This window comes from Opisthocomus hoazin, chromosome 8, assembly GCF_030867145.1.
Source record: "Opisthocomus hoazin isolate bOpiHoa1 chromosome 8, bOpiHoa1.hap1, whole genome shotgun sequence".
Taxonomy (NCBI): domain Eukaryota; kingdom Metazoa; phylum Chordata; class Aves; order Opisthocomiformes; family Opisthocomidae; genus Opisthocomus; species Opisthocomus hoazin.
This window is the reverse complement of record NC_134421.1, coordinates 16,950,802-16,976,519: the sequence shown is the minus strand read 5'-3', so window position 1 is coordinate 16,976,519 and position 25,718 is coordinate 16,950,802. Positions and strand designations below refer to the sequence as shown.

Sequence of the window (25,718 nt, the reverse complement as noted above, 5' to 3'; positions counted from 1 at the left end):
CAGCAGCCGTTGCCTTACAGAGTACCCCCAGGGCAGCTGCCCAGCGGTGGGACCAGGTGGGCTCAGGGGGCAGGCAGGAACCAGGAGGCAGGTTCTTAGGAGGAAAAGGGCGGGGGGGGGGGGGGGGGGGGGCGGGAAGATCTTTCATATGCTAAGGGGGAAAAGTGAGGCTGCCTGTTTGTCAAACTCAAGCAAAATCAGCTTCTTTTAGCCCCCAGTAAGCAGCAGCCCCCACAAAAACCAGCTGTGCGATTTCTTTTGTAGAGATAATTACAAAGATGCAACCAGTAAATAAAGAATTAAATTATCCAAGTGCAGTGAGCTCCTAGAAGAAGGTGGGACCACTCTGCCTGCAGCCCTGGCCTGGCACAGCCATGGTTTCCTTGCATGGGGCCAGGTACCCCACTCGGTGGTGGCAGAGAGATGCCATCACTGATGTAGCCCTTGCCCAGGGTTGCTCCCAGCTGCTCCCTTTCACCTTCACCCATCCACCTTCGTTTGTGAAACTTTGTAGGACTTCTAATTACCCTGACTTTGCCCAACATACTTCAAATTGGCTGATGGGCTGAAGAGTACTCAAGGAGCGCAGATGACACAGAACCATGAGCTTCACCTCCTGAGGAACCCAGCCAACCTGCCAGAGCCCCTCTGCACAAGGGGCTTCTGCCAGGAGAGCGAGCGCTAACCCAGTGCCTGGGGGCAGAGGGAGGGGAAGATGGTGCCTCATCCCAGGAAATACTAGAAAGTCTTTCCCCCAATCAGGCCAGCCCAGTCCTCTGCTTCCTTACTATTATTTGTTTGAATAATAGTTCAATAGTTCTTTGTTGGAAGAGGTATTCCCCCGGATGTACATTTTTGCACCCGTTGGGAAAAACGAAGTCTGATGTTCTGCCTCTACCTTGAATGTAATCCTGAATCTTTCTGCTGTAACCACTACTTGTTTGTAACGTGTATTTGACTAGCAAGCACTCTCCCTTCCACTATGCAGCAAACAGCGAGGGGCGATCAGCACCGTCTGAGACGGATGGTGTTGGGGCATCGGATCCAGAGCGAGTATTCAACTGGAAAAGGATAAAAGTGACAAGTTAAAGGGGGAGAGAATGGATCTTTAAATTGAATTATTTTTTCAGTTACAAATATTTGAAAAAAATCCATTTTATTAAAAAAATTCCAAACAGCCACGTGCTCAGAAACTTCTCTGCTATGCTGGTGGGAGGGCTTGGGGCCACTCTGCCTTTTCCAGCTAAGAGTGGGTGATCCCTCCGGGTCTTTCTCAAACCTGAAAAAAAAGAAGCTTGAGTGGTGGTGCCTCATCCCTTCTCGGCTGCAGGGAGATTCCCTCTGCGTATGGAAATTACCTACAAGCAGAAGTAGGTCTTTGGGTAGGAGAAGCACGGGCAGCTTTTACAGCCTCCCACAGCCCAGGAGGCTGGTCTGGACCCAGCGGTTACGGCGGCGAGGCGACACTGCAGCCTTCCTCAGCTAGGCGCCGAACTGGAATTACTTTGACTGAAAGCACCAACTTTCACATCAGTAAATACGCTGCCATTTCCACCCTCCCATGAGCTTCTGAACACGGTTCTCCCGGGGCCTGTTACTGTCGCACTTTGCAGAACAGACTCCACCTGCTTTTTCTGGAGAAGCTTGTTCATGCGCAGACACCACTGCTGCCCGCCACCAGCCAGCCCCTCTCCCCTCGCGAAGGGACCCCCCCTTGCCCAGTCCCTGCATCCCTTCGAGTATTTCTTGCTTGTCGGGGCCTCCTGGGGCTCCGCTGCGGAGCTGCGCTTCAGGGAGGGCAGCGAAGAGCCTGCGCCGCGCCAGCGCAGCTCGAGCAGAGCCCCCAGCTCAACGCCAGTGCAGAAATGGGGTCATAAATACCAGCTGGCAGAAATTAAGAACTGAATCTACTCCAGGCCCTGTCAAGAAACAAAGCCAAAGGCCAGCGCTCGCCCAAGATGCAGTTTATTTACAAACCCACTGAATAAAGGAAAGTAAGAATCTAGTGTCATTTCACGAGTAGTTTGTGCTCCCAGACAAGCGCTTTCAGTAGAAAGTCACAGACTCCATACCCAGAGCCACCACCACAAAGCAGCGATTCTCCGCTCCTGACCTGCGTCCCGGCTACCACCGCAGGGCCAGGAGGACGCCTTGGTCTCCCTGAGCCAGCTCCACCTGAACCCATCCTGAGCTACAGCGGTGCCAAAATATACATGTTCTCAGAGGTCATTTACAGCTTTTTGGTTAACAGTAAAAATCATCTAGAGACTAAAATGACAGCATGAAACACTCTTGAGGGGAGGGGTGGTTTTTGTCTGCTCCCAGAGGAGACAAGGCCCATCCCCTAAGGCTGTTACAGCGGTAACACGCCGGTGCAGTTGGGCACCTCTTGCCAACACCCCACGCGCCAGCGCCAGGGAGGAGGGACGAGGCTGGCGCCGGTTCCCCCTTCCCAGCCCCGGGTCAGAGGAACTTGTCCAAGTGCTTCAGGCTTTGCCACCCCCTCCCCACAACAGAGGCGAGCCCTCGGCTGGCACGGGGGGCTGTGCTGTCCCCGCTCCTGTGCGGCAGCCAGTCTCTCACCATCCCGATTCCACCCGCGGAGCCACCTGCCAACGCACCAGCTCCGAGCCGCCGCGCAAGGGCTGCCGCTTCCCCGCAGCTACAGCTGCAGGCACGCTCACCCAACCAGGGCAGGGCACGAGGGGCTCCGGGCCAGGCTGCTCCCCCAGGCACTGGTGGGGGGGAGGCAGGGCGGAGGCAAGCAGAAGATAGGGGTGGCAGAGATGGGGGAAGGGTGGGAGGGGGGACTTGTTTTTGTGACCTGAACACACTTGTCGCTTTGCGGCATCACCCTCGACCGTCACCTCCCTCGGGTCTGCAGCTTGGCCTCTCAGCACTGCTGCTGTCCGTCCCAGGTGGCCGGGCAGCCCCCCGAGGGGGATTTTGTCACAGATACAAGTGGGTGGCATGGGGCAGGGGAGGGGGTGAGACACGGTGAGGGTGGGGGGAGAGGAGTGTGCGCCATTGAGAAGGTTCCCCAGGATGGGGCGGGGTGGGGGTCACCCATCTATGTCCCAGCTGAAGAGATGGTGCTTCACAAGCATGTCCTGCACCCCCTCCTTCAGTGGCTGCTTCTCCTTCTCCTGTAGGACGACACAGAGAGCTGGGTCAGTTCACCACACCCAGAGATGGGGAGGTTGCGTCTGCAGGCAGAGCCCATGCTCTGTGCTTCCCACCTCGGCGCAGCTGGAACGGGGAGAGGCCCTGCGGTTTGGGGAGCACCGGGGCAGGGAGGGACCCACCATTTCCCTCTGCCCCAGCTGGGCAGGGGCAGGCAGCACCCTCTGCCAGCACGGCCACGCAGCTCCCACGCCCGGCCTGCCCCGGCAGGGAAAGCGGCCCCATCCACAGCCTCCGGTCCCGGCTCCAGAGGAGGCAGAGGATGGGCTGGAGCACAAAGCTGGGAGGGGGCGGCAGTAAGCAAAAGCCCCCGGCTGAGAAAGAGACTGAGAGATGGCACCTACTCACCTCCCTCTTTACTGGCAGCTCCCAGTCCTGAGAAAGGCTGAAGGCAAATTTGCAGAGGACTCTGCAATGGAAGACAGTGATGGTCACACACGCAGACACACACATCCCCACCCAGCCCCGGTCACACTCCCAGCCTGCACCCACAACTGCCGCCCTGGGGCACACGGCTGCACCCCAGCACCTCACCGAGCCTACGAGGGTGGAAATCCTCGTTTGTTGGCGTGGAAAGCGCAGCACCGGCTATTCACCCCCTGTTCCCCCCTCCTCTTTGGGCTTTGCATCCTGCCAGGCCCAGGCTGGGAAGAGAAGCTCGAAGCTGTGACTCCAGCGCAACCCCCTCCAGAGCCCGACGAAGCCCCGGCTCTGCCAGGCCACATGCCCACGGCGCTGAGGACTGCATGCAGCTGGCAACCGGGGGCTGCAGGCCCCTGGCCAGAAAGCAGACCCCTGACAGCAGCACCTCAGAGTTTCTGCAACCCCCCCTCTCGCTCTCTGGAGTAAAAGAAGTGTCCTGGCCCCTGTGCACAAGTGCTGTGCGGGGATGGCATGCTGAGCTCCTGTGCCAGACCCAGCTCTCATCAGGGGCTGCAGCTACAGCCTCACCCCTGTCCCTAGCACAGGGGTGCAGAGCCCACACCTCCTCGCAACTCGCTCCTCAGTCCTTCAGGCTCAGAGAAACTCCCACATGGAGGTCTCCTCCAAACCCCGCTGCAACGAGGGAGCTGAGGCCCTTCACAGGACGTCTGTGAGATTATGAGAAATCATAGAATGGTTTGGATTGGAAGGGACCTTAAAGATCATCTGCTTCCAACCCCTCTGCCATGAGCGGGGACATCTTCCACTAGCCCAGGTTGCTCAGAGCTCCATCCAACCTGGCCTTGAGCACTGCCAGGGAGGGGGCAGCCACAGCTTCTCTGGGCAACCTGTGCCAGTGTTTCACCACCCTCATGGTGAAGAATTTCTTCCTAATATCTAAATCTGCCCTCTTTTAGTTTACAGCCATTCCTCCTTGCCCTATGCCTACATACCCTTGTGAAAAGCCCCTCTCCGTCCTTCCTGTAGGCCCCTTCAGGTACTGGAAGGCTGCTCTAAGGTCACCCCAGAGCCTTCTCTTCTCCAGGCTGAACAGCCCCAACTCCCTCAGCCTCTCCTCACAAGAGAGGTGCTCCAGCCCCCTTATCATCTTCAATATGGCATAAGCCTCCGCTCCCACTCCCCACGAACCGGTCCCACTCGGTCCTTTGGCTGTGCAGACCTAGCACTACCCGCATGCTGCAAAGGGGACAAATGCAGCACAGGGGCGGAGGGGACACCGCAGCAACAGAGACGGAGGGGACTCCCTTCCTCCCATGCAGCAGCAGCGCAAGGAGAACACGGCACCCCGAGGTGTGCTCTGCAGCCCTGCTCCTGGCTACAGACTCTCCTGCTGGGGCCAGAGGCCACCGGGTGACGCGGACAAAAGCCGGTTGCCGCAGGACGGCAGCAGCAACAGGGCTGGAGTGGTGGTGGTGGTGGTGGCCAAGGGGTTTGCTCTGTGGCTCCCTGGGACGGATGTGGCTTTGCAGAGGGTGGGAGGGCCAGGAGCACGCAATGTGGATGTGTGCCCTGAGCTCCAAGCAATGGGCTTTGTGTGAGTTGGGGCACTAAAGTCGCGTTCAGTCCCCCAGCACCGCTCCCTCGCTTAACCAGGAGCCAGTGACTCCTTCCCGGCCAGTGGCAGTGGGACCATCGCTCTAGCACACTCCCGGTTCCCTGCTTGGCCTCACGGTGGCTGGCAGAGCACCTGGAGAGCAGGGGTTGGAAAAGGCACCATCAGCGCAGGTGCAGGGCACAGCACGAGGCTGATGGCAGGCAGAGGCTGCGTGCTTGTCACGACAGCTCCCCGGGAGCCAAGCTCTGCTCCTGATCAGACAGGCACAGCGCATCGCATTAAACTGTCTGGACAGTTGCTGCTGCCTCAGCACGCAGAGGGGAATCTCTGCAGCAGGGATGTCTGGGCAGCCCAGGCTGCTCCTCACTGCAGAGGGCCTGGAGCCAGCCACAGTGAGGGCCACCTCCTCCAGGTGAGGAGAAAACCCATCCCAGACCCTGGCAAGGCCCATGGGACAGACTCACCTCAGCTCACATTTGATCTGCACCCAGCCGGGACTGCGCAGGAATGACCAGGGATGGAACCATTTCTCCACGGTCTGCAGGCTTGAGCACAGCACCTCCAGCCACAAATGCAGCACCTGCTCGCTGCAGGAATGGGGTGGAGCCACGTTACTCGGCTGAAACCAGGGAAAGGAGCCCCACCGCTTTGGGATAGTCTATTTTCGGCCCAAACCTTGACCCCAGCCCACAGTCCTGTCCCCAGTGGGAACAGGATAACCCAGTGAACTCGTGTGAGCCACTCCACGCAATGAGAGTTGCTTCTTCCAGCCAGGAGCCAGGCCAGCCTGATGAAGAAGAAAGGAGCAGGTCCCACCCAGTGGCTGCAGTGAGAGGGAGAAAAAGACCCTCTGGCCTAAGGTAGACTGAAACAACTGCTGCCTTTGAGCCCACTCTGCCCCCTCCCAATCTCCCTGAACCCACGGTGCGGAGAGTATGGGGACTGGATGACTCACTTGAGTCCAACACAGATGAGGGATCGAAGCTTCACGTCCATCTGTGCATGTGCAGCATCGTGCGTCACGTTCACAGCCTGAACCGCCTGCAGGGTGGGAAGATGCGGTTACAGCCTTCCCAGCTTAGCCTTAGGCTGGCCAGATCTTGCAGTAACACAGTCAAATGCTGCCCTCTCCAGAGCTCCTCACCCTCACCCAGTGCCACCCGCGAGAATGACAGGGGCCGAGCCTTCCCGGTGGCTTCACTTTCTGCGCTTCCGCAGGCACCTGGTGTCTCTACTCCTTCCCATCAGGGAAGGTCTGGGAGACTCTCAAGCATCTCCCTAGAGATGGGCATCACCCTCCAGCAGCCCCCACGGGAAACTTCCCCACATTAGGAGCTGGGCTCTGGCTGGGCTGGGGGCAGCACTCACCCGGTACAGCAGCTCCTCTGGAGTGAGGACTTTGCCATCTTCATCAAGCCTGCAAAGATCACAGCAGAGCTAGCGAGGTCCAGAGCCACCCCGGGCACAAGCGGGGCTTTCCCACTCCGAACCCCAACAGGCCCCTTGCTACTGCTGAGCCTACAGGTGATCCTGCAGCCATGAGGGAGCTAGATACAGCCCCAGAAGCAAACACAGGAGTGTGAGGAAGGGGGCAACAGCCACTGCCAGCCCCAAGCCAGCAAGGGCACAGCAGCCTGCTGACACGGCACCCACAGGAGGATGGGACAGACCAGGACCCTTCCCCAGGGGCAGAGCAGCAGCAGTCTGGTGAGCACGCAGCAGCAGCAGCTCTCAGACCCACCCGCTCGGTGTGACTGAAGTGGCCTTACCTGTAAGTCTTGCAGAGCACAAGGCGAGAATACACGGAGTCAAAGTCCCGCTCCACTTCTCGGCTTGCGGCCTGGTAGGGCAGGGACAGTCAGTGCATTCTGCCCTACAGCCTCCTGCCCCCAGGCCTCTGGCAACCCTGCCCCATGAAGAGAACAGAGACATCTCACCTCTTCAATGAACAGCCAGGGATGGCAGGGTCCCCCCAGCAGAGACGGCTTCTTCAATCCATGCTCAAATATGGACTTCAAGGCCGGACACAGCGTCCCTCGCACCAAGTCCGTCACCCCTTCTGTGACTGAGTCATCTCCAGCAATGGAGTACTGAGGAACAAGAGCCAGCGCTCAGCCTACTGGCGAGGGGGCAGAGCATGGAGGTGGTCTGCTCACGTACAGCTTCTCCATGCACACTCCTTCCACTCCCAGGTGCCCACCAGCCCCGCTTCCCTTATCCACTCACGCTATTGCTGGCTCTTGCATAAGGTACCACGTTCAGTGCTACTCCCTTGCGATTTGCTGGGACACCAGGACCTTCGTGCCTAGGTGCTGGCCAGGAGACCACACAGGTGACCCCAGCACCATCCTGGCAGCATTCAGCATGTAGAAACTGCCGTGGTTTGGTGTGATGCTGACTGAGCTAAGATAAGGAGAGGGACTTGCACTGAGGGTCGCTGGGACTCTGTAAGCTGCTAAAAGCCAAGGCAAATGGGGGTAGATGGAAACTCCCAGACCAGCTGGTACGCTGCCCCGAGGTATCACCCTGACATGCTGTTAGCATGAACGATATTCCAAAATCAGGATGAGTGGGATCCTCTCTATTTCTGCAGCTGGGAGGAGAACTGCTCAGCAGTACAGGGTGTGTCTGTACACAGAGAGGTGACCCGCATCTAAGGAAACAGCCCTGAGAAGGGGGTGAGGAAGCACGTGAGATGTCACTATTGACATCTAAGGGCTTCTCTTGGGATCTCAGGTCAGCCTTTGAGCCTTTCCTCACTCTCCAAATGCTGAGGAGGAGAGGGAGAATCTTCTCTACTTCCCCTGCAAATTGCCTAGGCCAACAGCCAATGACATTTGTCTCCTATCCGTTACCCCAACCTTGGGGCCATATTGAGGTATCTGCTCTAAATAGGTGGCATCTCACCACTGCCGGTTGCAAGAGACAGAACAGAGACAGAGCGTGCCCTCGGGCACAGCTGCTAGGGAAGAACCCACTGTGGCGACCGCAAAGCATGAGCGGGATCCACAGGCACAGCCTTGAAGGGGGAAGAGAGCCCATGCAGCGGGGAGCAGGCAGAAACGCTGCCCACAGGGTCCTGCTGCGTACCTGCCTGTTGCTTTTTCAGCTTTCCTGAAGCTGATCTCTAGGGGTCTTTTGCAAGGCCAGGCATCGCAGTCGGCTCCCCTGCAGCCCTCTGGGGCCCTGACGCGCCGCTTGGTCAGCATCGGGAAGCTGAGCAAACAGGCTTAGGAAGATAAGCTCCCTGATCACATCACTAAGTGTTCGATAGCCAGAGAGACCCAGCAGTCTCAAGAAGGGAAATATATGGCTCTTTTCAACTATATTTTTTCAGCTATGACATGACTTGGTTTTTTATGTTGGGTTTTTTTGTTGTTGTTGTTGTTTTGTTTTTTTAATTACCTCTTTGCTCCGCTCATCCAAGATCTCCACAAATTTTGCAGGAAACCAACCTATAAAGAATGGACAAAGAAGCGAGACCGACACTGAGAAACCGCTAGCACAGACAAGACCAGAGCCCAGTGGAAGCTGTGAATAAATCAGAGTTCAGAGGGTCCAACCCCAAAGAAAGAGGCGAGCAGCCTCAAAATCACAAGAATTAAGGCAACTGCCAGAGGAAGCCAATTACAGGACACTGCCCAGAGGCAGCAGAGATGACATGCGCCCAACTACCCTGCGCCAGGAGGACAGAGCCTAACCTCATTGTTTGCAAGAAGTAACCAGGCAGCTGCACCACTGCTCTCATACCCTGCTTCAACATTTCCCTCGTCCCCGGCAGATGCTCCGAACAACTGGCAGAGCCTTTGCTGCAAACGTGCCAGAGTAGCTGCTGTGGATTAATGGATGCTCCACATCCCACCCCACTCTCCCCGGTGCAACCCATCCTGCTCTCACCTCTCAGTCCGTTCAGCTCCCCCACCCAACAGTGCTCATCCTTCTGGGAAATGATCTGAAAAACAGGGAGTGGAAAACACTGGTTGAAAAGAGCACAGTGCCAGGAGGGTTACAGCTGCCCGGCTGTGTGTATGCAACAAGGAACTGCTTTCTTCTCAACTGTTTTGCCAATATTCTCTTCTCACATGGCCCTGGGCCTTCCAGGGCAAAAAGCTACTGCAAATACTGTTTTCCCAATTTCAGATGGGATGCCCACAGCTAAAATGCAAATGGATGCTTCTAGAGTCTTACCACAGCTTAGTCCACAGCGTTAAACCAGGACCCAGGTTGGACCAAAACAATGTTTTGCTCAGCTGTGTGGCAGCCAGGAAAGGGACTTTCTGGTTGCACTGAGAACAAACCCCAAGGCAACACTCATGGGAACATACTGCCTCATCCCCAGGCAGCCCTCAGAAACACCAGCTGCTTCCCTTGGACTCCTAACTGAGCTCTGAGCTGATCTCCTCCCTTCTTTCCCTGCAGAAGAGGCAGTGCAGCATCCCAAACAAGCTGGGTCTGCATGGGCCTGCCCTGGTCCCTGTCTCATAGGCTGACACACCGTAATGATGTCATTCTTGCGGAAGCCCAGCTCATCGTCATCGTGGCGCTCAAAGTCCAGTAGTGCCTTGGCTCGTCGTCGTCGGTTGCGAGAACAGGCCACATAGTTCTCATGGTCCCGCTGGTGGCTCTCCATGCTGTAGTCTGGAGTCAGATCCTAGCGTGCATGTGGATGAAGAGCAGAGAGGAATGAAAAGCAACAGATGACTCTCAGATGATCTGCCAAAGCTTGCATGCCCCTGTTCCCAAACCTTTTCCTCCTCCTCGCAGGCAGACCACCTCCCAGTGAAGCCCCCCTGCACCAGCGATGGGTTGACCAACCCTCACCCTCCACCCATTACACCTGGCGTGTTCTTCCTTGAGCCCATGCACTGCAGGAGCACTTGAATAGCCCTGTCCTGTGGTGGACATTCAGGGCGCGGGTCTGGATCCAGCTGTTCCCACTCACAATGCTGCAGTTCTTGGGATCCACACATTGGAAGTGCCGTGCCACCTGGAGAATGGCCTCACGCAAGTCAGCCACCAGCTCTGTCTGCTTGATGTTCTTGGCTTTCAGTGCCTCCAGATCGTCATCCCCTGGGGGAGTGCACACAGCCAGAGGGAAGGTGAGGAAAGGAAAACAAGTATGAGGTATTTATTTTTTTGTTAACACTAGAAATCATTGATTCTACAGAAATCAAAAAGGCTTGACATTAGAAGTGCCTATGACTAAGGCAGGTACTTACTGCCAATCTGTTCAGTAATGTAAACAACCAATATCAAGCTGACTGTCTCAAATTTTAAGGAGCTGGTATTTCAAACCACCTACGGAACTGGAAGATGCCATCTTTTAACCATCTGGACAACTCGGTATACCAAGGTACTGTGTACTGCTTTAGAGAAGTGTCTATGCAGTATACAGACGGCTGAAAGGTGGGAGACAAAACCAGGAACTTTCAAAAATTCTCTTCAACTGAAATTCTCTAGAAACTGAAAGAGCTTTTCGTTGAACTACTTCTGATTTTTGCACACGTCACAGGCTGAGAGCATCTTCTTCACTGAGTCTTGAAAAAAATTTGAAAAACCAAGACAGCTCACTTTCCTGTGTCAGTGCAGAAGTCAGAGCCACAACCCAAAAGTCACCATCTACTTAAGAGACCTCGACTTCCCTAAGAGCCAGATTTCAAAGGATTTTGGTGTATAGAAATGGTCACAAGTACAAAGCAAAAGTTACCAAAGCATCTTTCAACTGTCACTAATTTTCCCAGGAGTTTTGATAGTCTATCTCTACTAATTTATGCAGAAAGATACGTAATAGGATGATTCTTTAGGCAGTTAATGTATTTAAAAATTGGGTATGTGATGTTTAGGAACACTGCACCATTTGCTTCTTTTTCAAAAAAAAAAAAAAAAATCAGTTTGTTTTAAATTCAAAGTGTATTTTCATACATCTGGTTTTGTTCTCTCCATAACAGACTGAAGATGTGGTATCTTGATTAACAAAATTAACATTTAAAACAATGTATTTGTCTCTGAACTCAAATTTTTATGCAAGCCCCAAGTAAGTACTTGGCTAGCAAACTTGTATGCTGTTTATCTTCTAACAGCATTGTAGAAACCAATATGAATAAAGTGTGGCCCGAGCTATACAGCTGCTGCAACAGCTATGTACACATGAAGCATCTGCTTATTGAAAAGTGATTGACAGCATCTTTTCATCACAAGTGATCCTAACTAAAAAGACCTAAACATTAAGAACAAACAGAAGCACAAATTACATTTAGAATTGTTTTTATAATTGTTTCTTATTTGCTAAATTAAATGATTAGAAAATCAGACACATAGAGCTTAAAGGAAAAACTGAACTTTGCTTCTGGACTAGAAAAATTGTAGGGCATACTTACTCCCAGTCCAAGCAATTAAAATTAACAAAACCTCCTCCTCAGTGGCCAGGGGTAGGAAACAGAGCATGTAAAAAGTCTCGCTACAGATTCAGAGATACAAAGATTGTAAGCAGATAGGTGATCATGCAGGCGGCGGGGATTCCCAGAAAATTCATGTCGCTAAACCAGAATGTGACTAAAGAAGAAACTACTGAACCGCAGCCACACTGGCTCCGAGGGCTGCCCTCACTTACATAGATCACCGATTCCTTCTGCCATCATTCAGTCCCTTCCGGCCACAAGACAGTACTCCTCCCTCCGTACTCAGATCAATCCCACCCAAACACAAGCAGGAGATATGGGAAGCAAGTTCCACACCTTCCCGCCTTGGAATATACACAATACAGAGGAAAGCGACTGGGGTTTCACCAGGTTCACCTCGCCGCACCCGACACACCTGCAGGTACATTTCTGAAACAGGAAACCAGTGCAGGATCGGCCAGATGTGCAGAGGCTCTATTTTGAGCCTGCAAAGACTGACTAGCTGCACAGCTGTGCAGAGGAGGACAAGCTCTCCGGCATTTCCTTCTTGCAGTGCCCACCCAACAGGAAAAGGGCAACATGCACGTCTTGCTCTCCGCCAAACTACCTGTTGCTGTTTCTTCTTTCTATTCCTTCATTAGAAATTTGGTCCAACTCCTTGAATCTCAGCTAGTGAAAGCCCTGGCTGACCTGATCTAGCATGAGCAAGAGTCTGGCTTTGAGCAGGAGAGGATGGACTACAGACATCCAGAGGTCCCTTCCAAACAGTGCTCCTCTGATTCTACAACTCCTGTCCAAGTCACTACTAAGTCTGCATTCACTCTGAGGAAGACGAATTTAGTCCTGGACAAGTTCTTACTCCTGCTCAGACGAAGGCTATGTACCAGCTCTACACAGTTAACTATCCCAGGCAGCAGACTTTACACTTAAGGTTGATTGACAGTTCCCAGCATAAGGTGAATTTATCACATCCAAGCTTTTCTTTCTCTCACTTGGGCTGAAGTTTTTCATTCTGGTCATCTGCAGCAGGATGACAATCTCTCTATTTTAACCAACACTTTAAATACTAAGAATAATATTAGGTAAAAAACATGACAGTCACTGCACAGAAACCCCACTAAAATGAGAAAACACTATCAATCATCTCAGTTCTACTATTGACACATTTTGAAGCTTGAAATTAAAATTTATCTTTGTGCATGGGTATAACTGACTATCACCTCCATAAAGCTACTCAAACTTGGTCAAGTAGACTGAGACACCAGAAAGATGCACTTGGCCGCTAAGTTCCCTGCTGGTTCAGTCCGTACTGATTGTGTGATAACATTGCACACAAGTGGTCTGAGTTCAGGTTGCACAAGCAGCTTTACTGCATTTCTTCACTTCTGCATGCTTGACTTTACAGCTTCATTGGTCTTCTACCATAAATTTTCTATGCAATACTCTACGTACCTGCAGCGAGTCTGTGACAATATATCAGCTTCCTGGAGAACACCAGAAAAGCTCTTCGGAAAGACCAGTAAAACCCAGTTTTAGATTTATTCAGGCCATTTCAACCACAACAGGAACAGTGTTTGAACCCTGTAAATTCAGTAGGTTGTCTTCCTCCAGAAAAAGAATTTCTGTGGTAAGATGTGGCAATTTCAAGAAAGCTAACCAGTTGCAAGAAAGGTGATGACAGTGAAGCTTACAATAGACAGGGGTATTATGGAGTCACAGAAGCAAGCTACTTTTAAACCTATGAAAAACCTAGTCTGGCTGTGTGCTTTCTGGACACACGCTGGCTTAGCTCATAAGCGAAGAAAATTAAGACTTAAAAGCGTTCACACTGAACTCTGAGTAAGGGGGAACATCAGTGATGACTGCAGTTATAAATTTTGATGGGTGACACACTGGACCATCCTGCCCTGTCACAGATCTTCCTGAACTGAGCAGAGGAACATCAGGAGAGTACAACATCCAGCCTGTGGACTGGGCACGGTCTGCCAGACAATGTGTTTGACCTGTTGGTCACTGCAAGAAGGACATTACAGCTGGGCTGAGCTGCAGCCTGCTGTCAGTCACGGCTTAAGGACTAACCATCTAACCTAAAAATCATTTTCTGAGCTCAAACCAAAGCAAGCAAGCACAAACCTGCACTCCTCCCTCCTCATCCTTCATCTCTGGCTCCATCCTCTCCTATTCCTCTGTCTCAGCGTCTCCCTGCTTTGCTGGCTCCCTGCCCTCCTAGGCTGCCACATCCATCACCATCCCATGAAAGGCACAGGATTGTCCTTACCGAAAAGCAGAGAGGTGATGCCAGATTTCCTGCGCTGTGTCCTGCGCCGCACAATCTGAGGGAGAGGGTTGAGAGAGAGAACAAAGTGCACCCATTAGGACAGATTTCAGAAATAAAATAGAGCAATCCTCCACACAGGTCAGCTTGGAGCAAGGGGTCCTGACAGCTACCACTAGCAAGGGCAGGCAAGTGAACTGACAATTTTAGGCAGGAGTTGTTCTAGTTCTAACACAATGAATCAGCTCTACTGCTTCATCTGCTCCATGTGCAACGGGTTATTTATAGCTCAATTATTATGAAAGCGTAACTGAAGTTCAAGAATCAACCATGACTCAAGTGAATAATTTTAGTTCTAATTCTACTTGTTGCTAAAAGCAGTTCTACACGTAATTACATATAAATTTCTACGTGGATGCCTGTTACATTTTAGAATTGTAGAAGTGTCTTGTGATTAGCACAAAGATGGGCATGAAGAATGTATCTTCCACACAGGCTTCGCAAACAGGAGCTACTACATCCGCAGCTGCAGACTGTAGTCCAAGATTAAACACAGGTGTGTTTTTTATTCAGCTCCTCAAAGGCTGCTGCTGTTTTCTGACTCTACCTTCCAGAGTTATTTTAGTGTACCAGTTTCTTACTAATGGATTAACTCCAGTTCCTACTCTGTATGCCCCAAGCAAATTCTGCCAAAAGCATCTGTTGTTTCATTTAGCTTCCATTAATAAATGCACTTTCCATCATAACTCTCATTAATGAAAAATACAATCAATGTCAATATCCCTTTCACCTGCACGTTTATTAGCCAGGGCAGCTCTGGCAGCATTTCATTAGTACAGACCTCCTCCTCCTCGCTTCCCAATACCTCTTCTCCACTGGAAGACACGGTCATCCTGGAGCCAAAATCCTCTCAGACAGGAGGACCTCTTGCTCACAAACAGCAACTGGGAGGGAACACGTCAAGGAATGGTAAAAACTGAGCAGCAGAGGCAGATGGGACGCTGTGCACTCACTTTGGATAAATTGTTGACAGTGGTGCTAGAGTTGAGCAGCTGCCCTTGGTCAGCAATGAGGTAGGCCAAGTGTTTGCGACGCTGCGTCTCCACCGCCACATCTGTCAGCGAGCCAGCCACACGCATGGCCTCCCTCAGCAGCACATCTGCATCTTCAATCTGACTTGGAATGTCTGAGAGCGTGTTGAAGATTGAGGCAGAGTTCTCGGACTGGATTAGCTCATCCTCCTGAAACGATGCAGTCATTTTGCCACACAGAACACTGAGCACGACAGCTATGCCCTTGGGGCTGCTAGATGCAACGTTACAATCAGTGTACAGACTGGGCCAGAAATAATGCAGGTTCAACTACATAATTCCATAAAAACCTTAATAGGAAGAGTCCAAGCTACCTATAGGATGGGAACAGCATCTTTTACTACTCTACTGTACGGAGATCTGTCCCCAGAATTCTAGCTGGCATGTTCTCGAATCACAGCATCCATCATTGGCAGAAGCTATTCTGCGCCCACCACCAGGACTGGGCACAGCAGGGATCTTGCTCGGGACACGGGAATGGAAGCCGCTCAGTCTCACACACTATGGAGCACCTACTGTGTAAAACTGTGCTCCACCTTCCCCTTGCTCCCAGTGGGCTCACCCTTGCCCTTCACACAGCAAGCTGAGCCACAAAATTATTCTTTGCATAAAAAGGAAAAGATCAGGCAGTTAAATGTAAGCCAGCCAAATCAAATGTAGTCAGGACAATGTTCATCTCTGGGAGCACTCAACAATGCCATCAAAAGCTTCCCAGATAACCACGACCTCAGCTCTATATCTCTGCTCAGAGATGGAGCAAAATCAAGAAGTATCTTGCTTTAGGTAAGACAGACCCTCAGGTTGGGATCTAGACTGAACAGAGGGGGGCAGCTGATGGGGTTTAACTATGAGGGAACAAATGAGGTAGGCAGGGGAAACAGCAACCCCTGAATCCTGTAAAGTGCCTTGAAAGTTCTCCACAGGCCCCAGTTCTGAGGAAGGCAGGAAGATATCTTCCTGAGCACATTCCCAAACCACACACAGGAAGTGGATACAAAACCTTCTAGCTCCTAAAATTCAGATATAAACACTGAAGTACTATAAAGGTGGAAGAGGAAGTGGGAATTACCTTCATACTGAGCATGCCCAAAGTGAGCTGGAACAGCACCAGAGAGCCCTGGTAGAAGAAGAGATCCCAAATACGTAGCAGCAGCTTGATATGGACAACACTAGCAAAAGAGGTGAGGAACCAGTGCAAGGTGATTAAGGAGAGCTCTGTGAATAAAGACACAGAAAAGAAACATAACAAGGGAGGTCAGCCAACCAGTGAATATGGACTCTCCTAAGAGCTCAAAGATGACCATGCACTGGCCTCAGGGCCAGGAGGTTTGCTCCTAGCCCTGCTGCTCCTTCCTTTGTGAAACAATCACAATAATTTCTGTCTGCATGTCACCCTGGGAAGAAAAGCTATGGTTTCTAGAGCACCCTTTTACCGATGTCGTGCTCCTGGAGCAGCTTGTCCAGGCGGGGCAAGTACTGCACAATGAGCTGTCGCAGGACACGCTGGTCAGTCTGCACGCCCATCAGGGTGGTGCTGAAGTAGGACGCAGGAACCAGCTCCTCGATGATAGCGCACATCATCCAGAAGGCATCCTCCTCCTCCAAGAAGAGCAGCAGAGAGGCAGCCACCTAGGATTTTGAAGGAAGAACTGCATGTCCTAAAAGGAGCAGAACTCTTTCCCCACTTCCTCATGTGGGGAGATGGACCAGTATCTAGGTGATCAACATCTTCATTCCTCTGCAGCAGGTCTCCTCCAGTCTCCCAGTGAAGTGATTTCTCTTTGGTGTAGTGCCTGTCCCTCCCCAACAGATGGACTGAATTCTTCCACATCTTTGGACACATGGTGCTACTCTGCTCTCCCTTCCTTAGGAAAAACATTCCATGTGGAAGGGATTTCCCTTCAGTTCATATGGAGGCCACAGTGTCTGGCAGTACTGCCCCAAATTACTTGCCCCAGCATAGCCACAAAACAATCCCTGTCATAAAGACACTCTGAAAGCAGGTTACCATGCCAGTGCCTTGACAATATCCAATCTCTGGGTAGAGCCAGGCAAGTCCTCGTAGTATCCTGCGTAGCCGTGGCACCCCGATACTGTTCATGTTGGAGAAGCAGGCGTTGCTGGGCATCGTCCGGAGCAAGTCCTTTTCAATCTGCGAGACAGCCATAAGCAAGGACAGGGTCAGCTAGCAGCGTCTGAACAATTGCCTTCTGCTCTCTGCACTTCCCCATGGCCCACTGCCTCAGGGAACTCTGCTTCCCCACACTCCTGCGTAAGTCCTTAGGCACCAAAGAAGATGGCCCTGTCCAAGCACCTGGAGTCACTTCAGCAGCCTTCGCTGACACATGGGAAAATGCCAGTGCAGATGCTGACTTTGTGTCTCCCAAGTAACACTTACCTAAACTCAGTCCCTAGCTTCAACGCCCTCCGAGAACAGCAGGCATACTGGTTGGGAATTTCATCTGCTTGGATTTCAAGCAAAGCTTCCCAACAAACCTATTCCAGGAAGAAACGAACAACCTGGCCACACCTGTGACAGGGGACTTGGAGGTGAACACCCCACAGATCTCCCTCAGGCAGTGTTGTTCCTGCTTCTGACCATATTGAACCCAGCTTCTTAGTGAGAGGTGAATACCTGCAGAGCTCTGTTTCTTTTGCCATGGCCTTTGCCTCCTCCCAGAAAAGGAAAGGTCAGAGGAAGAGGGAAAACACCCTGTAACAGTCTTGCTGGTGTTCAGAGACTTTGTGTTTGGGTGAACAAAGACAGTCCCTGGAAGCAGCTGCCACTACCTCAACAGAGGTGCATCTTTCACCCTTAAATTCCCGCCACGGATATCAGGATGTTTGCTGAGATGAAACTGCAGCAATGTTTTCTAGCCTGCAGACAGCATGGGTCAAACCCCTTCCTGGCTGTCCTAGGAAGGAAGGGAGCTGCACAGTTGCTATTCCAACAAAACAAAGCAGAAATATGCCCAACAGGATCACACTTTAGCAGTATTCAGCCACAGAGGTCCTCTCAACTGCCCCTGCTGCAGGTGTTAGGCAGACACCCCTTCCTTCTCATGCAGCAAATCTTGCGCTCCTCCCCATTCCCTTGTGCCCAGTCAGCACTAGGCAGTATCTCCTACCTGTTTGGCAGCAATGGTTTCATCATTAGAGCTGTTTTTCACGATATCCCGATATGACATCTCTGAATTTCTCTTCTTCTGCAAGGCCCCCGACAGGCGCATCCACAGCTGGGGGGACAGGGTGAACAGAGATCGGAAGAGTCACTAAGACAGCCACAGAAAGCCATAATCTGGCACCCTCTCAACCAAGAAAAAGTGGTCTTGCTCCATGGTCTCCTACTCCAGGCAGGAGAGCCTGCCCAGGACAGGCAGCACTCTCACCTGTGGCCTCATGCTGTGGGGGATGCCGGCTAGCACCAGGGAGCGCAGCTTGTCTGAATGCGGTAGGGTGACCTCAATTTTGTCCCAGGTGAGGTCGCCCACGTCATGGTTGTGTGTGAATTCCAGATGAGCCTGCCACTTGAGCCTCTGCTGTGGCTCCTCCGTCAGCGGGACCCCCAGAAGCTTGCTGGAGTTTGGCTCAGGGCCATCTGCCTCAGCAAAGGGAGGGGAACGAAATGGAGACAAGGACAAGCGAGAGAGGGAACAGGAGAGGGAACAAACACAGGACAGGGTGAGGAGTAGGAAGGCCATCTGAAGAAAGCACATTAAAAACATTCACGTCTTCCAGCCAGAGCATGGAAAGCCAAAGCTTGACTTCTGTCTTCTCCGTGCAGCTAATTTTCTGGTCATAAGCAAAAGGCACTGGGGCCCTGAGAACTAAGACGCTGTCAGCAGGCTTCCAGTCTCTACTTACTCACACACAGTGTGGCTGGAATTAAACAAGATCCCTGCAGCAGTCATCCTGCTGTGTTTTGTAAGGATGTGTAAATCAGGCTGACAAAAGCATAGCAAGCCTCAGAAGTGGCAAGCACAAGTTCTATGCTCATGCAAGTAACGAGGTGCAAAATGTGAACTTCGCCGATAATTAATCACCAGAAAAAAATCCCTTTAATATGGACACTTCCAAATTCACAATGAGAGAGCACCTTAACCCAAGGCTGGCTTTCTAAAAGAAGTACTTCAGCACAAGTAGAGGTTTGACGTAAGGCACTCTGTCCTTCATCATATAACACCTCCCAGCAATGCAGTCCAAATCTTTCTGCTGATTTTATAACGTACAAGTCTATCAAATGTTCTGGCTGAAGAAAATCGCTGCGTCCTGTCCTCATCTCTGGGTCACTGCTTCAAAGAGGATCCTCTACGACTCAAGGTGTCGCAGGGCACACATGCAAACAACTTCTGCCCTTGCACTGTACGGCCTGAGCCCTGGAAATATCCTCTCAGAGCATATAAAGCAATTCCTGTGTCCTCCACTCCTTTCTCTTCCTCTTTGCCAAGACAGCGGGCTCTTGTAGTTCAACGCCCAGTTTCAATAGCTCTCCACACCTCCTTCTACTTTGTCTCCTGCCTCTGCATCTTGCAGAAAAACTAGGATGTAGGTTCTGCCCCTACAATTTGCCCTACACTTTGTCAAGCTGCTGGGATGGGTAGAACACATACTGCTGCCGCTCATCTTGGCCACGAGTTTTTCAACAGATAGCACGTGTCACTGTGCCTGCTATCAGCGCTTATAGTGCTACTGTCCACAACAGAGACCCCACTGTCAACTGGGAAAGTTGCTCTTCCCCAGCATGCAGCTGCTAATGGAAGTCATAACTTCCTCTTAACTTTCTTCTTCCTCTTACCCATGGCACAAGCATACGGGGATGGAAATGACTCTGCTGTATATTCTACGCTCCAGACTCCCATAAGACCAGCACGTCTAATGGATGGCCCATGACTACAATGGTAGGACACAGAAAGAAGATGATGGGTAGGTAGATGAGACCTAGCACAGAATGGCTGCAAAATCACCCTGCCATACTCTGCAGCGTGAGAAGGGCTGGACCCAGGACACAATGGGAGGGATGGGACTGACTTTACCTTCCTTATCAACTCGGAAACCAAATTCATCATAGCGGAACTCTGGCTGGTCGATGGATTCTTCTTTCTAGGGGACATGGAGAAGGAGAACAGACACTTTCACCAGTCTAGCACTGAACAACTGAACAGACACTTGTGGATATTGCCCCACCCTACCACTGCCTGCACTGTGCCCTCTGAACAACTAGACTCCGTGCCCCTTTATTCATGACGCCTCCAACCACAGTTCCTAGCTGGGGAGGTGTTGCATGCAATTCCCATTTTGACTTCTCCATGGAAGTTGTGAAGCCCTGCCTTCCCACCTGCACAGATTTTCCCAGCAATCCCTTCCCAGCAGGGCTTGAGTGCAGCATCATATCAAGATCAGAATTTCACACCTAGAGGGGCACGCAGCCCTCCTCATGGACTGAGGAATCCACACACACCAGCTAAAGTGGTCTCTGCTGCATCTCTAATACACAGCAGTGCTCTGTTACCTCTCCACACACACACTGCAAATTCAGCTCCCTGCATTGCTCCATCTCCCGCCTGTTGCTTTCAGATTTTCTCTGAAAGACAGCAGGCAAAACTGGGATCTGCACCTGTGAAGCAAGCCCAAATTATAGGCCAATGGAAATTCAGGTCCACGGCCCAAATCTCCACTTTCCTCACAGACTGGAGGTTACAACCGGTCTTTTTTAAGGAGTGAAAACCTACAGATACCTCCCCTTTCCTGCAAGCCCACCTGCTCCTCCTGTGGGGTCTCTCACAAGCATTGCGCCCAGTCAGCGCCCAAGAAGCGTGCTTCTAGCACAGCTCCACAATAAGCTTTAATCTGCTCCGCTGGGCTCAGCCGCCTGCAGCAAACACTGAGGGTAAGTGACGAAATTCCACGGCTGCTTCCTTCCTTCCTGCTCTGCCCACCCGGTGCCAAGGCTTGAGGCTAGCATTTCCTGCCATGCACAAGCTGCCCAGAGTAGCTTGATGGTGATAGAGACTCCCTGAAGGGTGTCAACATTTTCACAGTGGAGCAACAGTTGCAAAACAGCAGGGCAATCATTCACACAAGTTTCTCTGCGCTCTGCAAGATCCTCTTGCAAAAGCCAGGATGCAGCCGCAAAACACATGAAGTCTAAGTAGCAAACAGGCGTCCACAACCAAACCATTGCAGCAAAAGTGCATCTCTCCCTCCTTTTCCCCGCGGCTTTCAGAGACCGCTAGAAATCACCAGGGTCCCTTTACTTCCGTGCGGAGCCAGAGAACACCCCCTCCCTGCCCCACACCGTACCTGTGTGTATTTTGCCAGGATCTCCTGAGGCCAAATGCTGGGAGTGAGTGCTGAGAAGGGACCCCCAGCAGAAGGAGTGTGGTGGCCTAAAGACAGAGAGATGAACACACAGCAGTGAGAACCTGGAAGGGCTCCCTTGGAAGACACACACTCAATACAGACTGTTCCAGCAAGTGAAGGACTCACTCAGCAGTTTGTCACTGCTGCTACGCTAGACATTGAGACAGCTCCCACTTCACCAAGCAAGCAATTTCAGATGGTTTTGTCCCTTATTACTGAGCAAAAGAAGTGGAAAGGCCAAACAGAGTTTCCTCTAAGAAAGGGAATTTTAGGGATGAGAAATAGTTCCATGGCATCATGTGATGTTTTTTCTGCTTGGAAAAGCTGTGCAATCATTGTCAAGCCAGGGGAACCATTATAAAAAAAAAATTGCTATCAAAAAGTAAATGCCTCCTACAGAGGCACTGACTCCAGCACCAGCAGCACTCCAGAGTTCTCTGAAGCTGTCACCCAGGCACCAAAACGGGAAATCGGAGCCCTCAGCAAGGTGCTCAACTGCTCCCTTTGCTCCAGAAGGGCTGGGATATTGCCAGACCACGCACAGAGAGCTGCAGCAATGCAAGTATGCCTACCACCTTGGTCTTTTGTGTTCAACACCTTTCCAGTCTCAGCTGGAATAAAATAAAATAGCTCTTGCAATAAAAGCAGACATGAAGTTCTGCAACTGAGGCAGATAAGCACATCACAGGTCTTCCACTGTGTAGATCACCAAGAAAATGGTTTTCTTGGCTTTGAAGTATAGCCTCCTTCAGGGTTATATGCCCTGAAATAACCAGCTGGACCAGGAAGCAAGGTTTAGACAAAAATATGGGGTGGGAGAGTTGGCTGCTGTTAGAAGGAGAAGACCTAGTTTTAGTAAAGTTCAGTAGTCCACAGCTGAACTCCAGTAATTCTTTAGCCTTCTGCCTGCTCTAGAGCTACCACTGTATAGCAAAAATCTCTCCGATCGTAAGTAAGCCCCCCACTTTGGGGCAAATCCTGGGAGGAGAACAGAACCAAGCAAAGCTTATGAAAAATGGGGAAGGCAGACTACATTTCAACCTTCTTCTTCCTCTGTGTTCAACGGCTGAAGAAGCTTCTGCACGCTTCAGCACAGGGTAAAAGAAGGAACTGAGTTCACCGTGAGTGAAAAGGCAGCTGGGTCACAAAAAGCGGAGCAGTTTGCTCTCCCTCAATTTGACCAGACAGTACGTTAATGTAAAGAATGGCTCTCGGAACCAGTAACTTTCTTCTACTAGTTGCAGCTAAAGAAAGAACAGCAACCAAACAAGAAGGTACTGTGTCCATTTCTACCTGCTCACCTGACATCGCGCTATGTAAGGCTGAGTGGCAGAGGCTGTCAGTGATAACGGGCAGACAACATCAGCATGTCCAGAAATGCTGCTCTCAGAGGTGAAAGGTCACTACCCTGTCACAAAAAAAAAAGAAAAAAAAAAGAAAAAAAAAAGAAAAAAAGGAAAACAAATAAATGGTGATGAGATAATTCGATCAGCATGTCAGAACATGGTGGGGAAAAGACAGACCCCTCAATGCACAACTTCCCCACAGGAAAATTAAATGCCTTAGTATTTAAGTTCCCCCACAGGACAACTAAATTCCAGAGATGGTAACTTCCTCTTGGTTTCATATCTACCCATCAGCTAGAAAGAGCACACTGTCACTTCCCAAATTCCTTGTGACAGTAACAGCATTGCTGATTGAAAGAATTGCAAAAATCAAGTCAACTTTCATCACCTTTTCCATCACATACTGCAAGCCCTGCATTTATGAATACTAAAAACATACCATACATCCTCATTCTCTGAATACACTGCCCATAGAGAAGAAGGGACTGGAATGGTGGAAAGGGTTTAAGGGGGTATCATTAGATCCAGTAAGCCTGAAAGAGATTTTAGGAGTAGCAAACCACAGGAGGAAAGTGTGGAATACAGCTCCCTGAAGGGAGCTGGGAAAGCTTCTGACAATGATTTTCTGTGACGAACTGGACTAGGACGTGTACAACATGCTTTCGAGTACCTCTGCAATGAGCCAGGAGCCAGGCTCCTCTAAATTGCATCAGGTGACAGAGTTCAGATGGGAAACAGCCCACACTGTTCCCCTCCTTACTTTACCGATACCAGTTCACAGCAGATTTTTATAGGGGTTTTCCAGGACAACAATGGAATAATTCAGTAATCAAAGAGAGACTTTTTGGACTTTAAGATCAATCTGATAACTCCATGTGTGGGAGACAGCCAGAGCCACCTCTACTAAGCAGATAAAGCCAGTGCTGGGATATATCAGTCACTTGCACTTGCTTGGGAAAAAACCTAGGACAAACTAACATTTGCACGTCTGGAATGGGTTTTCCAGCTTCCCCTTTCCAGTAAAGCTACTTATGACTGCAAACCACTAAAAGAAGGAACTCCAGGGATTCATCCAGCAAGTCCTGTCCCAGTTGTTTATAGTGCTCAGTAGTACAAGGTTATATTGCCACTGCTGCCTTTGCAACTCAGCAAGCTTTCCAGCGAGCACTCGCAGCCTGGAAGTGGCTTGCTAGAGAACTCCCAGATAAGCACCTGTAAAACACTGCAAAAGCATAAAAAGCATCCATGTTTGAGAACAGACACGATAAGGCTTCTTCCTCCCAAATTTAAACAGTTGTCTACATGGACGAAGACATTCTGATCTTCTGACACCGACATTCGGTGCAAAAAGAGGAAAAAAAAAACCACAAACAAATGAGAAAAAGTTCAGCTTTTTTTCTGAGAAGCAACATTGTCCACACAATGGCCAGATGCTTACCCGTGAGTTCTGTAAACACTCTTCTATGCTTCCCATCACTCTAGCCCCACTTGTTCTCTTAGCACCTACTTTTCCCTCAGTAGCTGAAGACATAACAAGAATTACAAAATGAGCACCTGCACGCTCATTTTACACGGGAACCCACACCGCAGGCACACCAAGCTGGTAAATCTGCTGACAATACTTACTCCCTTTTCAACATCGCTGTGAATGTATTCGTATGCTTTGTTTTGAAGCTTATCACTGTCCTGTGACCACAGCTGCTCTGTTCCTGGGGCTGCAATACGTCCTTCTCTCTCTCAGCCTAGGTAACCCTGTTTCCAACGACTTTTATCAGGAATGCAGTCACTGCTTCAGCCACGTGGTACTTCTGCCATGCTCCTCATTACCTGTGCTCTGAATCCCCGGTCAGTGCCTCAAGCATGCGAGCAGGGATCCCCCTCGGTCATCATTAACCTTCATCGCATGCACAATCACTGCTGAACCAACCTGCTACGGAGGAACCGGGCCAGTGCGCTAGGCACGTGGGTGGGAAAACTCCCCATAAGAAGGGAATTAATCATGGTGCTCGGGAGGCAGGGCAGGAGAGCGCTGAGGCCGAAAGTCCCTCCTCGTCCCAGGACAGGTGTAGCAGAGGGGAACACCTTCCCTTCTCCACGTCATCACACGCTGGCCTCCGCCTTGCTGGAGATTGCTCCCCTGCCTGCCCTCCTGTCCCTGCCATTAGAGCGAGTGCTGAACTTGGTGGGCAGGTTTTTCCTGCCCCTGGTTCCTATAGAAACTTTCCTGCAAGCACCCATCTGGGCCCGGGCCCAGACAGCACGCAAGAGGCTCTCGCCTTACTGCTGGCACTGGGTGTGCAGAAGGGCAGGGTGGGGAGTGTGAATCCCACGCAGGCTCCTGCTGCGGCACAAGGAGGTGGTGTGCCGAAGACTGCTCATGGAGCCAGGTGTCTCCAAGAGAAGGTGCCGAGACCACTGTGCTAGCCCTGTAGGTCTTCATCACCCAGCTTTCTCCCCACTCCCACTCTGCCTCCAGGAAAGCACCAGAGAAACCAGGAGGAAGGTTGCCTGACGCAGCCAGGTACCACCCGGTGCAAGCCAGGAGGAGGAGGATATCTGGCATAGGGGATTGATACAGTAAGTTCTTTCATTTGACTGAGGGACACCAACCTAAAGCAACTCTCAAACTCTCCTAGCCAAAAGACAACAAGTAACAAAAGGCACTCCTGTGCAGCATGTAAAATTGCATGTGTGAAATTGCTACAGCTAACTTAGCTGTGTTATTTGCACAGTACACACTTCTGAAAATGAGCAACAGCAAGGGATGCTGCACATCTAAAAAGTATGGTTTTTTTACTAAGTAAAAAACACAGCAGATGCAACAAACATCAGTGGCAACTCCCAAACCCTCAGAGCTCTAAAATTAAACCCAGTTTTCACCCATGCATTAAGAAACATCTCCCATGTTTAAAGGCAATTTAAGTTTCTTATACATAGTAATTCTGATCACACAACAGGTAGTCTTCCCACTCTGAAGAAACCCTATTTTTTGTTAAAATGCAAATGGTACCTGCTATTTGCAGTTTCACTTTTTTAGTTCAGACTTTAAAACAAATCACACCACCA

The 25,718-nt window shown here is 51.0% G+C and overlaps 1 protein-coding gene across 5 annotated transcripts in view; it reads right to left on the bottom strand.

Annotated features, from left to right (window-relative positions):
- Window positions 1-1,949: 1,949 nt before the first annotated feature.
- The window catches only part of SGSM3 (small G protein signaling modulator 3), a 30,884-nt gene continuing 7,115 nt past the window's right edge, over window positions 1,950-25,718 (bottom strand). For 4 of the 5 annotated variants that reach the window (XM_075429349.1, XM_075429348.1, XM_075429347.1 and 1 more), the window contains 21 exons: window positions 22,608-22,714; window positions 21,247-21,332; window positions 19,980-20,046; window positions 18,336-18,544; window positions 18,075-18,182; window positions 16,955-17,098; window positions 16,380-16,575; window positions 16,016-16,161; window positions 14,869-15,096; window positions 13,859-13,913; window positions 10,125-10,252; window positions 9,678-9,833; window positions 9,080-9,134; window positions 8,588-8,637; window positions 7,120-7,272; window positions 6,952-7,022; window positions 6,551-6,599; window positions 6,138-6,223; window positions 5,647-5,769; window positions 3,532-3,592; window positions 1,950-3,146 (listed from right to left, as the gene is read on the bottom strand). In XM_075429349.1, coding sequence (XP_075285464.1) covers window positions 3,063-3,146; window positions 3,532-3,592; window positions 5,647-5,769; window positions 6,138-6,223; window positions 6,551-6,599; window positions 6,952-7,022; window positions 7,120-7,272; window positions 8,588-8,637; window positions 9,080-9,134; window positions 9,678-9,833; window positions 10,125-10,252; window positions 13,859-13,913; window positions 14,869-15,096; window positions 16,016-16,161; window positions 16,380-16,575; window positions 16,955-17,098; window positions 18,075-18,182; window positions 18,336-18,544; window positions 19,980-20,046; window positions 21,247-21,332; window positions 22,608-22,614 — 2,262 coding nt within the window. In that variant the 5' untranslated portion in view covers window positions 22,615-22,714 and the 3' untranslated portion in view covers window positions 1,950-3,062. Of the gene's footprint in view, window positions 3,147-3,531; window positions 3,593-5,646; window positions 5,770-6,137; window positions 6,224-6,550; window positions 6,600-6,951; window positions 7,023-7,119; window positions 7,273-8,587; window positions 8,638-9,079; window positions 9,135-9,677; window positions 9,834-10,124; window positions 10,253-13,858; window positions 13,914-14,868; window positions 15,097-16,015; window positions 16,162-16,379; window positions 16,576-16,954; window positions 17,099-18,074; window positions 18,183-18,335; window positions 18,545-19,979; window positions 20,047-21,246; window positions 21,333-22,607; window positions 22,715-25,718 lie in introns of those variants that run through there. The other variant, XM_075429351.1, reaches the window with a different exon arrangement.